Consider the following 15821-nt stretch of genomic DNA (forward strand, 5'->3'; position numbering starts at 1 on the left):
TCAAGTCTTGAGGCTGGTGAAACAGAACAAAAAAGCTCCTCTGATAGGTGCGTAAGATAAGTGTTAAATTTGTAGGATGACTCCCAATAGATTTCTGTTAATGAATGTCTGAAATGAGGATTGTTCCCAAAACATTTGACTTTTGCCAGGAATACGTATCTGAATAAATAGCATCTGGGAAATTTCTCCTGACAAAGACAACATGATAAGATGCTAGAAACACTTTACTCTGCTATAAAATTAGGAAGGAATTAACAGTATTCAAACACACATTTTAAAACACACTTGCTTGACCAAGTACTCTTTTTTAAAAAAGAAAGGAATATCTACGTCTTTCTCCTCTGTTTTGTCTGCAGCAGTTTGTGATTCTGTCGCAATTTAGGTTTCAACTTCCATCATCCTTTGCCAGCAAATTCATTGTGTAACAAAAACTGCAGTCCAGCAGCATCAGGGGAGGGGGGCATAAGTCCCCCAGCCTACTCTAGAATAAATACAAAGGACCCACTCCATATCACAACATTTCATTGGGGAGTTAAGGTAAACTCGTTGTCACATTTTGTGTGATTGCATTCCACATCCGAGGGACAAAGCCTGAGGTTTACTGCTCCAAAAGGATCCGTTTGCATCAGTGCATCATGTTTTGGCAGTTTAAAAATTGCAGATATGGGGGGGGCTGATCTGGATCAGGGGTAAGATGACAAAATTGCTAAGGTCCTGATCACAATTTCTGTGCCTACAATATAGTAAGTAAGATGTTTTATTTCCTCTGTCTGTTTGACAGTAAAAACATATACATGCACACAAAGACATGACTTTTGGCTTCATCTTTAAAGCATCAACCCCTAGGTTTCCCACACACACACACCTTTCGTTTCCCCATATTAGACACAACCTTTCTCATTAGGTTCTTTTTTACACTGGTGGCATTGCCATAGCTTTATACATAGCGAAGCCTTGATGCTGCCTTAAGACCTTCTCTGCTCTTCTCTATCTGCTTCCTATTTTGGTACTGTAAGGAGAAAATGTCCTTTTGATAGCAGATGTTCTGATCCACTCTGTTCTAAAACAAAGACAAAGCCTCCCTGATAAAGGTGACCCTGAAAACTGCAACTTTAGCACTTACTAAGGAAACAAACATCTCTAAACCTGCTGAGCTGATATCAGTGTGGGGGAAAATGTTCCCATATAATTTTCCTCTATCAGACTTTGTGGGGGTGCCAGATCAGAAACATCTCCCTTAGATTGGTCCTTGTGATGATGCAGAGGTGGGAGATGTGAGGGTTGGGAGAAATGGAGGCACAGAATACATATGGAGACCTGCCTGGTTTTAATGCCTCATGTGCTGCCTTATAGTTGGAAATTACACCTCTTGTAGTATCCCTTTTTATCTGTTGATTGGTTTTACTTTTGGAAAAGGTATCTCTGTTGGTCTGTGCAAGCCTACCAGGCAAAAATCCAAAGAAAGGAAACAAAACAAAAAACAAGCACATGTGACACCTTAAAAACTAACTATTATATTTTAACATGAGCTTTCGGAGACACATCCACTTCGTCAGACATAGGGAAACAGAATGAAATGTTGAAATAACTGAAATATCAGTTACATCAGTAGAACATACTAAATGTTCTCTTGGTTGGGTGGTACATTTACATACAGGAAAATAGACACCAAGGCTAGGCAAAAGTGATATGGGAGAGAGAAGAGAAAGGAGGGGTGTGCCTCTGTGTGTGTGTGTGTGTGTGTGTGTGTGTGTGTGTGAGAGAGAGAGAGAGAGAGAGAGAGAGAGAGAGAGAGAGAGAGAGAAGACTGGAGATTCATTTAAAACTCAAGAGGGAGAAAAATATATAAAAGAAAATATGAAGGTGAATTTAAAAGTGAAGGAAAATAGCAGAGGAATCACATGTGTTAACAATCACAAATCTGACATCAGTTACATCAGATAACTGATGTAAACCACAATACAACCATTGTGGTTTCTGATGTCAGATTTGTGACTATTAACACGCGTGTTTCCAATCATTTCAGTCTACCAGGACACTCTGGAAGATTTGAAAGTCACTATTTTAGAACTGGATAATTACAAATCAAGAATACAGAGGGAAACAGCTGAGATAAAATTTATATGCATGATGGATGCACATAATTAATATATAAATGGATTGAATAAGCCTAGGTTCCTTAACTCATTACCAAATGTAATACTTCTGTTATCTACTGCCATTCTCATTTTCTTCACAAGTATCAAACCCATCTCTCAACACAACGCTCAAAGGTAAAAACTATCTATTAACACACATAATTCCTCTGCTATCTTCCTTCACTTTTATATTCACCTTCATATTTTATTTTATATATTCACCCCTCCTCTCTCTTCTCTCCCCCTCATATTTTCCCAGGCCCAGTGTCTATTTTCTGTCTCCTGAAGGAATTTTTACAACAGTACCCTAAACCACTGGTTCTTAACCTTGGATTACCCAGGAGTTTTGGACTGCAGCTCCCAGAAGCCTTCACCACCAACTGTGCTGGCTGGGGTTTCTGGGAGTTGCAGTTCAAAAACATCCGAGTAACAAAGGTTAAGAACCACTGCCCTAAACCAACATAAGCCATAAATTACTGCATATAAATATACCACACAACCAAGAGTCAAAGAATATTTACAATGTTCTACTTATGTAACTGATATTTCATTCAACATTTCATTCTGCTTTTCTATGTCTGACGAAGTGGACATGTCCACGAAACTCTCACATTAAAATATAATAGTCTTTAAGGTGTCACATATTTTTGTCTTTTCGTGTTTTGCTTTGCTTTGTTTCTTTGGATTTTGCCTGATATATTTGGTTTTACTTGCAATTTTAGTGTTTCCATGTTTTATTATTATTCTGTCAACTGCACAGAATAGTGCTTTGCACCAACAGTGTGCTATATAAGTCTAATTAATTAATGCCGATCCAGTGAATCCTCTTACCAGCTGGGAATGATTAGAGATGGGTACTAGAGTTTAAAGTAACTTCAGACACAAAGATGAGACTAACTCCTTACTAGATACTTAACCTGGGGTTTGTCCCTCTGCCTGGAGACATGAGGAACCATAGCAATTCCCTGAGATTTCAACCAGCATCCTCAGCCAGGAACCGTCGTTGTGTTTGTACTTGAATTAATGTGAAGTGTCAATTTTGCTGTCCTAGGTATTTTTGTAGCTTTTCCAGAGCTTGGATAAATTATCATTGTTGTTTTTTGGCCTAAACCTCCGAAAATGAAATAGCCAATAATGACAATTCTGTGGAATTCTGGGCATTTTTGGCCAAAATGTAGCCTAACCAAGCTCTCGAAAAGCTTCCACGTGCAGACCACTTTAATGCAATATTTTTTTACTTCACTTAAATTGACCAACAAGTGGTAGTAGTGATGTTATGTCTGCCTTTTTGCTCCTGAAATGAACAAAACATCCAACTGGGACTCAAACTAGGTAATCCATCTGTCATGCTTTTTGCAGACCGGCTTCCCACAGTGGTAAAAGTGCATTTGGTTTCTTACTGATGCGTCTTCTATCTAGCATGCCTTGTTCTGTTATTGGTCATCGGAAAGCAAACATAGGCTTAATTTGTGAGTCTGATTGTTAGTGTGCTATACCTTTGAGGAAATTCCATAGGGTTTCGAGAAAATATTCATGGTCCTTAATAGTTAGCTTCTCTCACTGTTCAGACACTCAGAAAGGTGTTAATCTGGTAGCAGATTGCAGTGGGATTATCTTTTTTTTACCCTTGACTTCCCCCACATTGCATGGTGGGAGTGTCTGACTGTCAAGCTAGAGATTATACAGTAACACCCTTTGCCCTCTCATTCTCCCTCTGGAAGTCTGTGGCCTGAATAACATCTGAAAAATTTCTAGGAATTAAACATGTATGTATTGGATACAGCAGTTTGAAGAAGCCCTACTCAGATGTTCAGAAAAAAAGTTCATCTGCACATGTGCATGACGCTTGTTTAATGCTTTTAAAATATTGTAATTATTTATTATTTGGCTTTTAACTTTGTTTCTGTTACATACTGCAAGTCATAGGAAGACACACTGTGACCAGCCCTACCCTGGTTAATCACCTTTAAACTGCCTTTAATTTCTCTGGGCTTGCTTTAAGCGCAAATCATAAGAGCCCAAGCAGTTTTAATATTTAAATATAAAAATAAGATCATTATTGAACAATAACAGCTGGTTATCTGCACAAACATTAGGCTGAGGTTACATTAATCATCCGTGCCAACTTTCCCACAACAGACCTTACTCTTCCTGATACAAAATACCTCTTTCTACAGACCACTGTAAAAATTCTTCCTCCCTCCTTGGGAAACAAAAGAACTATTTTCTTCTTCATTGTTGGTTCTCCGCCTGCCTTCTCTCATCCCAACAAGCTCATTCCTGATGTTGCCAGGTGGATTTGGAGAGGGTTCTGCCACACACATTTTTCTATTTAAAAAGAGCAAGAACAAGCAAAACGAAGAAGAGAACTCTTCTCCTTACCCTTCCATATCTTAGAAGTTGGAAGCATTCCAATAGTCTTGGTCAACATTCCTTTTTTGAGAAAATGTAAAGTAATCAATTGATCGAGACATAAATGCCGAAGTAGAGTTCATGGGTAACTAAAAGCAAATACATCCCCCCCCCCAAAAAAATTCTCCTGTCTCTGGTGTACCCTGAACTGTGACTGTGGTTAACCAAGTCTTTCCTTCCTTCCATTCCTTGCAGTATGGCAAAGTGCTTCACTACAGCAACCCTCAGCTCCTCTTCCTGTTCCTGCTGACCTTCACCACAGCCAGCATCATGCAGTGCTTCTTGCTTAGCACCATCTTCTCCAAAGCTAACCTGGCAGCTGCTTGCAGTGGAGTCATCTACTTCACCCTCTATTTGCCCCACATTGTCTGCTTTGCCTGGCAAGACCGTCTGACTATCAAGTTAAAGATGATGGCAGTAAGTAGCTTCCCCTCCCCCACCCCACCCCATTCACTCTCTCCCTGGAAGGCTGTGGCCTTCTGGGTTAATTTATAACTTATTTTTTAAAAAAACTGTCCCATGTTCACAGTATTTTCAGGACTTTTTTTAAGAGGGGTCAGGCAACGGCTCAAGCCCTGTTTTCCCCATTCATTCTAATCTTCCTAGAAACACTGGGGTCGAAGAATCCTGTAATGATCATTTAGTGCAGGGGTGGTCAGCACTGACAACTCTGAAGGATAAGGTTCTGTCCTGGAATGCTCAGAAGAATGCAAAAAAAAAAAAAGAAGGGGGGGGAGGTAATTGACAAAACCACCAGTGGCTGGAATTTGTATTTAAAAAAAAAACATACCCAGTGTGGTGTAGTAGTGGATAGAGTGATGGACTGGGACTCAGACAGCCTGTGTTGACATACCTGCCCAGCATGGAAACTCACTGTGGAGTTGGAACTGGCAAAACTACTCTGTAACTATCTCAGTTACCTGGAAAACTCTTTTGCTGTTGTTACAGTATGTGCCATCAAATCGGAACTGGCTTGTAGCAACCCTAGTAGGGCTTTCAAAGTAAGTGAGATATTTACCAAGTGGTTTTACCAATTCTGCTCCCCCAGTGAGAGTCTATGGCTGAGCTAGGATTCAAACCCAGGTCTCCCGAGTCCTAGTCCATCATTCTATCCACTACACCAGTGGTTCTTAACCTTTGTTACTCGGATGTTTTTGAACTGCATCTCCCAGAAACCCCAGCCAGCACAGTTGGTGGTGAAGGCTTCTGGGAGTTGCAGTCCAAAACTCCTGAGTAACCCAAGGTTAAGAACCAGTGCACTACACCACACTAGGTACAGTATTAGGGTTGCTATAAGTCCGACTTGAGGGAACGTAACAGCAACATTATAGGAGTCCTGCATCCTTTTTAAAAGTTAAGTTGCTGTTCCTATTGATTTCCAAAAGGATAGTTTGACTTATTTTGCTGGGGAAAATCAGAGGCCTCCAATGTAACCCCCACTGGAGCTGCATTTTGCCTGCTCCTAAACTAGTGACTGGTCTATCTGACCAAGGAAGAGTGGCCACTGGTGTAACATTCCTGAAAGAGAGGGGTATTCTGCATAATTCTTCCTAGGCATCAACTAATAATCAAAGTTAGGCAGTAATTCCAGCTTAAAAGTAATGACAATTCTGTACCCAGCCCAAATATGTTATTTTGTACAAAGAATAGCCTCAAGACTTGGTGGAGGGAGATACCATGTCTGCAAAAATAACATTTTCACATCTTAGTTTTCTTTTAACATCTTACTGTGTGCATAATTGTGCCAAAATTGCTTTTATTTAAAGCACAGGATAGATAAGCCTGCATCCTAAACCTGATAGATGAAGAACTGTAATCTCAGGGGGAAAACACATATCAAAGATGGGTTGTGATTAGAAAATCCTTGCCTAATGAAAGTGTCTGTCACAGTATTATGCAAATAATTAGCTTGCATTGTTATTGGTTGCCAAGACTTAGGCACAGGATCCCTTTGACATCTCATTTTGCAAACCCAGAAGACTTCCCAAGGGTGGAACTCTGACTTTGGAAGAAAGTCATTGTGGGAACTCTAGGCTGGTTAGACTCAGGTGGGAGGAGAGGGTGTGTGATGCTGGATCACTCTTTCTGAGGTCAGATCATCATTTTCACGCATGGAATTGATTTCCAGTTCCCTCTTATGTCTGTTGGAACTCATTCCCCTCAGAACTATAGGATTGCAGCCTGATATGCAAAATCCTGTGAATGTTTACTTGGAAGCATGTCTTGCTGTATTTAGTGAGACTTAATGTCTAGTAAGCTTAATCTGTCACATTTACAATAAAGGAAAGTATGACTTTATCACTAGAACTAAAACAAAGTTGTTCTGAGAGCCTTATTTTCAGAGAAGGGGAGTAATAATATGAAGAAATATGAGTGGAAAGGATGTATTGCTTTCCATTTGCCCTTCTTTGTTTCCTTAGCATTCAGAAAATACTTCGAAAATAAAAATATGCCTATGGAAAGTGTCAGGGAACTTCAGCGAGTCCAAAATGCAGCAACCAGATTTCTAACTGGGGCTGGGCACAGGGATGGACACACACACACACACACACACACACACACACACACACACACGTTACAGCAGCCCCACTGGCTGCTGATCCATTCCTAGGCAGAATTCAAAGAGGTGGTTCTAACCTATAAAGCCCTAAATGGCTGGAGTCCGAGCTGTCTCAAGGACTGCATCACTCTTTATGAGCTGATTCGGGTGTTATGATCCTCTGGAGAGGCCTTTCTCACATCCCACCACCTTCACAGGTACATTTGGTGGGAACACAGGAGAGGGCCTTTTCTGTTGCTGCTTCCAGACTCTGGAACTCCCTCCCACAGGAGGCCGGAGTGGCACCATCTTACTGTCCTTCCGCAAACAGGCAAAGACCTCTCTCTTCAAGCAAGCTTTCCCTGAGTCAATGGCTGCTGAGTGGAGTTTTAAAATTGTTGTACCTTATATTGCATTGAATGTGTTTTGATGTTGCTTGTGTTTTTTGGTACTGTATTCATTGATATTTTTAGTATCACATACTCATTATTAGCTTAAATACTATGTTATAATTGTTGTAAGCTGCCTTAGGTTCTTTTTAAGGAGAAAGGCGGGTTAAAATATAGTTTCAATAAAATAAAATATTTGGGAACAGAGTTAGTTAATGATGAAACTATGTTAATCTTCCTTGAACCACTGGTTATTTTTATTTCTTCTTGATGTTTGCCTGTTGAAAAATCCAAGTTTAGGGCTTTCTCATGACTTTACAAAAGCAGTATTTTAACACAGAGATTTAGTTCTGTGGATGTTTTGTCTAAAAGAAAGCAGAAATAAATTCTAGTGAGATGAAAGTGTACGTGTATACAAATTCTAAGATTAAGTGTAAATATTGTAATCTCAAACTGGAAAACCAACAGAGAGAAGGAAATACAGAGTGCCAGAAAACCTGGAAAGAGTAACCAAGGAAGAACCTTCTATCCCAAGTTAAAGTGGATTCCTCCTCCTCTTAAATCATATGTATGCCATATATTAAATACAAAGATTTACTTCCACTAGGATAATCTGGATAATTCCTCCTAATGGATTGTTGTTCTTTTCCTTCTTCTTCAGAGCCTACTTTCACCCGTTGCTTTTGGGTTTGGTACAGAATACTTATCCCGCTATGAAGAGCAAGGACTTGGGTTACAGTGGAATAACATCTGGGCCAGCCCCCTGGAAGGAGATCAGTACAGTTTCTTGTTGTCCATGGAGATGATGCTTTTTGATGCCTTCGTCTATGGATTACTTGCTTGGTATTTGGATAATGTCTTCCCAGGTATGTCCATTTCTATACTGTGCACATTTCCAGATGGAAATCTCCCCACCACCACCACTGATTTAATAGAAAGGGGACAGAAATGGAATTACAATATCTTAGCTCCTATTCAGCATCGAAGTCACTACATTTATAATCACAGCTTAACTTGATAAGCGTTGAAAAGGAGTAAGACTCAAAAATTTCAGGGCATTTGCACAATTAATTGGCATTAAATCCCATAAGAACTGATTTATATATAATATATATAACAGCACAATTCAGCTTAATTACAAGTAAGAGCATGTTCAGATGACTGCGAAGACACACGCCTAATCATACCAGAAAGGGTTGCTTTGAAGTGATTGCTCCAGCAGTGCCTGACAGAGTAGTAGCCCTACACCTGGACCTAAAAGGTTTGTTTTGGGGAGCGCATTTCCCCATAGATTGTGTGATCATTGAGGAAAAATCACACTGGACCACTTTGCAAGTGGTGCCGATTGCAGTCTATTTACCCATTCAATCACATATACAGTGGACCCTCGACTTACAGACGGCTCGACTTACAGACTTTTCGAGTTACAGACTTCTCTGGCTGCAAAATTTAGATTCGACTTGCAGCCAGAGAATCGACTTACAGACCAGAAAAAACCCAAAATGGAACAAAAATAGAATAAAAACCACTGGTTATGGGATTAATCGGTTTTCAATGCATTGTAGGTCAATGGAGATTCAACCTACAGACTTTTCGACTTGCAGCCACCATTCCAATACGGATTAATTCCTTAAGTAGAGGGTCCACTGTAGTCTCATAAACCTCGGTTCTGTATTAACTAAGTGAGCACAAGATTGTAGTGTAATTGTTCTCAAACAGGATGGCAATTTAGTTATTCTTAATATCTTTTCTGAGTTTTGAAAATGTGATATTTTCTCTACAGTTAATGTAAAGGATTATTTTTCCTGTGGAAGGAGAAAAAGTAAATACGAAGAACCAAAGTGAAATGCTATTAACATTTTAGACAAAGATTTTGAATGGTTTTAAACTTCATTTTATCACAGTAAAAAAAAACAGCTTATAAAACTATATGTGTCCATAGAACACTTCAGTCTGTCTCCCTAAAGTTTTGGTTCTTTGTCTTGACCAGCACTTGCTATGAGCCACTTGGCTGCTATGCCTCTGGCCAAGGTCTCAGACCACCATCTGCAAATTACCAAATTAGGAAAATATTTTTATTTGCCAGCTAGAAGAGGAGGGACTTCTTGAAAAAGGAAACCTTTGGGCAGTCTGATTTGGACTTCTTGTTTAAGCAAATATAAAATATTTTAGGCAAATGCAGATGTTGTGGTGCAGAAACTCAGTACATTTCATGTGGGCCACAAGAGAACCATTCGACCTGTCCTACTATTAGAAAAAATAAGGCAGCTGCCTCAGACAGAAGATTTCAGCTCTCAGTATAAACAGACAACAAACTGTTAGTCATCTGCTTTGTTACTAACGACTTATTATTGTATCTTTGCCTAAGAAGAACTGAGGTTTGGGGAGTTTCAGGTTCAGATAACAAACAGTGGCCCTCAAATGTTAATAGATGCAACCTTCTTCATCCTTCACCCTCAACTGTGCTGTCAAAGATTGCTGAAAGTTATAGGTTAAAATTATTTGGAAGTGGCACAGTTGCCCACCTTGCTTTTTCTGGTACAATATATCTGTACAGTAAATCTGCCAGTTGCTAATTTTGCCTCAGGCAGCAAAATGCCACGATACGGCCACATAGAAATAAAGAACCATATAGATATCTTGTACTTGAACATATAAACCTTTTACTTCCTACATTTACTACACACATTTGCCACTGAAATAGACATCTAGATGATCAGATGGGATTTGAAGCAAGATCCAATGGCTGCCCATCCCCAGAAGACTGCTGTAGTACCATGTAGGGCAGGGTTGGGTATGTTTGGGGGGCCCAGGAGTGGCAGTTTCCCAGTGATCATAAAAAAGAGGGTGGGGTCAAAGGAAGGAAGGAATTGGAAATGAACAGAAGTCCACCTCTGAGTTGGAAGGGATTTTTTTAATTGCAAAAAAAAAATACCCTTCGCTCTGCTTAAAAGGTAAGTCACAGTTTCTTGAGTCTTTCAGGAGATGCTTTTTACCAACTTTTTTTTCCATGAGAGAATGGAAAGTTGGCAACTGAGGAATGCCAGCAAAAATAGCTTTGAGGACTGTGTGTGTCCCATGATCCCCGCCCCCCCCCAATCCAATGAATGGGAATCTTTGGAGCATTGGCACAACAATATCAATGATAAAATGGATGGAGCCTGGGCTGACTCCCCGTGCAAGAATGATATAGTCTCTTCTCTGCAGGTACTGGAAGCACATCACAAGGTGGTATGTTTTTCTTTGGATATGGTACAGAATAGCCCAAAGACTACCCACAAGGGCTATGTTTTAATAGTCACTATGTCGCCATGAAGAAGTGAAACTTGGATTTCTAAGCAATTCAAGAAACCTGTCTGGCTGCATATTATTAAAGTTGGAAAGCCAAAACAATGCAGCGCAAGGGATATTATCTGCAGAATGAAAGCTCAAATCTCACCACTGAATTTTCAGCTTAGAAAGTTTTTCAAAACTGATGCTACTTAGGACAGAGCTATTTGTGAGTCATGAATAGGAAACGGTGTGAAAGGAATCAGGATCTATTCCATCACAAGAAACGTTCATAATTTGGCTTTTGCAGAATGGCCATTAAAGGAAATATACTCAGCAGAAACTCTGCCTCCTCTGTGTTTGATTGATAAGAGCTTTAGAGTCTTACTATGAAGACTAGAGATAGGCATGAAGCGCAACAAAGCGCTTCGCATGAAGCTGTCAGTGTGGCAGCATAGGTGCTGCGCAGGCCCATCTCCCACCCCCCAGCCATCTGGCCCACTCGCTGGTCTTTGTGTGCTGACGGGGACTTCCTTCTCCAGCTACTCAAGCGGCCCGGCCCCCACCTCCTCAGTCAACCGACCACTCAATTTGAATCCCGGATTTACCACTAGGAATCAAGAGCAGAGTGAGCAACTTGTCAACCTCCAGGTTGTTCTTGTTTGCTCCTGCCCGGACTGGCATGCTGCTGGAGAAGGCGGTCCCTAGTGGCACATGAAGAATGGGGTGGGAGATGGGCCCACGTGGCACCTGTGGTGCCATGCTGACAGCATCATATGAAGCATTTTGTCGCACGTCATGACCATCTTTAATTCTGACCAGAAAGAAGAGTTAAATTTTAAAAACTGAGGGATTGAAATCTAAGTCAGAGAATAATTTCTGTCTCAATTCCCTGAACATTGGCCCCTCCAGCGATCCCTTTGTCTTCCAAATGTCCTCTTCCATTCCCCTTAGAGACTTACTTGCTAATACTGGGAACAGCACAAGTCGAAGTGGAGTGGCAAAGATCTGTCTCTCATCCATACTGTTGTGCTTTGCTGCATAGCTGTGCAACATGCCAGATTGAAAGGCCTCATAGCCCTTGGAAGGTGCAGTTTTCCTAAAGGCTACTGACAAGACAGAAAGAAAGAAAGGAGTCTGCACTTACTAACCAATCAGGAGAGCCTCACCTCCAGTCACCCATTAGCTATGGGATTTTGGATACAATTTGAATCCAGGATTTACTAATTGAAATCAAGATCAGAGTGAGCAACTTGTCAACCTTCAGGTTGCTGCTCGTATGCAACAACTACTCTATCAGCTTACCCAGTGGTGAGGGATGATGGGAATCTTAGTCCAACAACATCTGGAGGGCCACAAGTTGCTAATCCCTGACTAGATTCGAAACAATTTATGTTGCAATAAGATGCAGAGTAGTGGGTATTATTAAAGATGATGTGCACTTTTCAGATATTTTAGACTACAACTCTCATCACCCTGTTGCCCACATTGGGTAGGTATGATGGAGTTGTAGTCTAAACATTTCAAGTAGGTGCCAAGTTAAGGAAATGTGGAGCAATGGCGGAAGAGTGAACTGGGAAATTCCCATTTCAGAGCTTGCCTTTGGCAAACACTCCCCCCCTTTGTGTGTGTGTGGGTGGGTGGGTGACATTGGCTGCCTACTTATTAAGGATTCAGCTCATCTCCTGGCTGAGAATAGCTTTAATTCCTTAATTAAACTTGAGTTTCAGTTTTAAAAAACAAAAAGTCATCTGGAACCCATGGAATGTGTTTGTTCTTTTCTCTCTCCTCTGATAGGGGAAAAAGGAAAAGAATCTAAAGCATAATCTTGAGAACCGAGGCTGGTCTGTGAGCACTGTGGTGGGTGGGTGTGCTTTGTTCAAACTTTTAATGCTCACCCAATGTTTGTTGCTCATGAAATGCTGGGCAATTATTGTAAGTATAACATTTGCATAGATGTGTTCTTTTCCCCATGGCAAAGTACAAAGAAGCTTATGCACCCTACCAACTTGTTTTTGTTTCAGGAGACTATGGAATACCACGGCCTTGGTATTTCCCTTTCCAGCAGTCTTACTGGCTTGGGTCGGGAGGCCCAAAGGCTGAGAAAACAACAACTGCAGAGGGTGAGTTATGTGGAAAAACTGGTGTTCAGAAATAACTTTAGAACCATTGATCCGTTTAGAGGTGAATGCACTCTTGCATTCATTAGGAGAGCCATTGAAAAGATTAGATGCAGACATACAGTGGGAATCTTAGCAGGTGGCTTTGAACTGTGAGTGGCCCAGTTATTAGAGTGTTGCTGGAAAGTGAGTCAGGGTTCTGTCTGAAATCTTTCTAAAGTACTCTGAAATTAACTGGCAGGCTGAGAATCCTGTTTCTCTGACTGATATGTCTGGAGATAATTGACAATGGCTCTTATGACAGTGGCACGGCACAGTGCTGAATGAATGAAGGACGTGACTCCCATCTTAACTGGGCCAGTACCAAATTCATCCTTGACACCAGGAGTTTCACTGTCTTTGAAACCATTCTGTCATACTGCACCCACACCCACACTTTTAGCCTTATTATCTCAATGGAGACATAAAAGATGGTCCACCTTCTCTTTCTTCCTGTGTTGTTTGGTCAATGGCAACCTCAAGCTGCAACAGAGCTCTTGTTTGGTCTACATATTAACCAGTCTTGAAATGCCAAGACTATGGGCCACAAAAGATCCCAGGAAATATAATGTCCCCTTTCCCACTGTTCAGTGGTGCAAACTCAATGTGTAATGGAAAAGCATTGGGCATATGGGCCCCTGTCAACTGACAGCGAAAGAATGGAACACACACAGACAGGTGTCCCTAGCTTCATTTAGATAACTTTGCATTGTTTCCTGAATTGGTAAGACCAGTTTTGCTTAGTTAAATAGTCCACCAACCAAAAACCATCTTGCATCATGCTTGCAAATTTTTACACATTTCAGAAGTTACCTTAGGAACCCTTTGTCCTGTGCCAACAGAAAGATGACCATATAAACAAGCCTATGATTCTATTGTGCTCATTTAAGGTGGTATAACTCCACTGGAGTCAATTGAAATGCTCTGCATTTTCTACATGAAACACATGGAAACTATTTATAAATGATTATCTGAAATTGCAGTCAGACAGGGAAGCTGGATCATGTTGGATTGCGCTGGAATTGGTTGCCTTGCTGGCTGTGATCTCCTTTAAAGGAACCTTTCCATGTACATATAATCTGGTCCTGATCACTTCGACCCATCTCCAGAAAGGTCCAGATTGGGCACAGAGCTGGGCTGGGCTGGTTCACAATTCCTTATACATCTTGTAGTTACCAGGAAATAGCTTGAATCATGCCATACCATAAGCGGTCCAAAATGCAAGCTATATTGCCCTCTGATTGCATTGTGTGTCTATCTCGCTGTTGGGAAACTGTATAATGAAACAGTATGGGACAAACAGTATGCAATTTTCCAAGGTGGAATTGGTTTCCATGCTGGACAATATAGTATCAGGATTTCCTTGGACCCTTGGCTACATGCATTCTAAAACCTATACATATCATGAGATATGGATAAGAATCTGTGAAGCCCTGCTGTGATTGGATTTGTTAGGAATTTGAAGCAGCTTCTCTCTTTTGGCGGGAAATGACGACTGAGCCTCTTTTGAAATATGAACAGATTTATTTGGTTTAACATTTGGTGATTCCACAACAACTTCTATGGGTTCAAAACAACTGAGATCTGGCAGCTGTCCATGGTGTGAAGACGAGAACTCCATCTGTAAATTGCCAAGGTTCATTGAGGGGCTGGTCCAAAACATTCCGGTCGGTGGGTTTCCTCATTGGAGCACTCCAAACCGCACAAATTGTCCTGCAACAAGGGTGTCTGGCCCAATCTCCCTCCGGTGGTGGTTGGCTGAAGGATTGGTCTGGTCGGACCACCTTCCTCAAGTGACCTGGTCCCTGCAGAAAGACCACAACTGTCCATTCTAGCGCCTCTTTTGATGTTCCATTTTCCTTTGACAAGTCGGGGTCAGGCAGTAATCCTCCTACCTTCAAATTAGGGAAATCTTCTAATAACCTGCACACTTTTTCATATCTCTGTTTGCCTTTTTCTCTCTCTCTCTACTTTTCTCCTCTTTCCTTCTCTCTCCCCTGGATATACTACAAACTCTCCTCCCCCTTTCAGCTTTTATATCCTCCTCCCATATTGGTATAATTAACTCATCCTCCTTTTCTCCTTCTCCTTCCTCCACCAGATTTCAACTTTCTCTTCTCTTTCTTCTACAATCAACTCTTCCCATTCTATTATTTCCCTCTCTCCTGTCTCTGACGTCTCATATTCGTGAGGATGGCTCACTCTGTTCCTTCTCTCTTTTTCCTATCTCTCCTTCACACCTTCAGATATTGTTGGTCTCCAGCTCCCATTATTTTCCTCCAGCAAGGTCTAGGAACCTTCAGGTTGGCCAAGAACATCTGACAATTCAAAGATGACCCCAAACATCCTCTGCTTCTGATGCTCATAGCGGCAAGGAATATATATCATGTCATTTGATGCACCCCAGGTTTCAAATCAGATATTAAGGGGAATGTGTATTCCCTGCAGTTAACCCTTTTCCCTCCCCACAACAGAATTTCCTCAGAGATACACTATTTAGCAATAATACTTGCAACGTAACGCTGTGTTTACCTTCTAATGACCTATCAGAAAACAAAGCATGATAAATGTTAGATGTGCAGGTGATAAAAATTGTGTGCTATGATAAGGAGACATATTTCATTTTTGCAGAAACATGATAAAGATATAATCCAGTTTGGCCCTGTGAGTATTATCCAAGTATACACTTGGTCACACAGTCCATTCTTCATGCAAAATGAAGCCTTTCAAAATGGTCCTGTGGAAGGTGCTGTGTGCACAGTATGACCTTGCCTGGTGTAAATGCATGTTAGTATATTAAGCATAATATTACTTGCTGTCAAGTTGATTCTGATTTATGGTGACCCTTTTCAGGGGTTTTAAGGGGTTTTAGAAAGTACTCAAAAGTGGTTTACCAGTCCCTTCTTCTGGGGGC

At 41.0% G+C, this 15821-nt stretch overlaps 1 protein-coding gene across 1 annotated transcript in view; it reads left to right on the forward strand.

The window, feature by feature from the left end:
* Nucleotides 1–15821, forward strand: part of ABCA4 (ATP binding cassette subfamily A member 4) — a 140153-nt gene that overhangs the window by 64853 nt on the left and 59479 nt on the right. The window contains exons 16-18 of the mRNA XM_072997977.2: nt 4746–4967; nt 8140–8344; nt 12773–12871. Of these exons, the coding sequence (XP_072854078.2) occupies nt 4746–4967; nt 8140–8344; nt 12773–12871 (526 nt within the window). The remainder of the gene's footprint in view (nt 1–4745; nt 4968–8139; nt 8345–12772; nt 12872–15821) is intronic.

The sequence above is a fragment of the Pogona vitticeps genome, chromosome 4, assembly GCF_051106095.1.
Source record: "Pogona vitticeps strain Pit_001003342236 chromosome 4, PviZW2.1, whole genome shotgun sequence".
Lineage (NCBI taxonomy): Eukaryota > Metazoa > Chordata > Lepidosauria > Squamata > Agamidae > Pogona > Pogona vitticeps.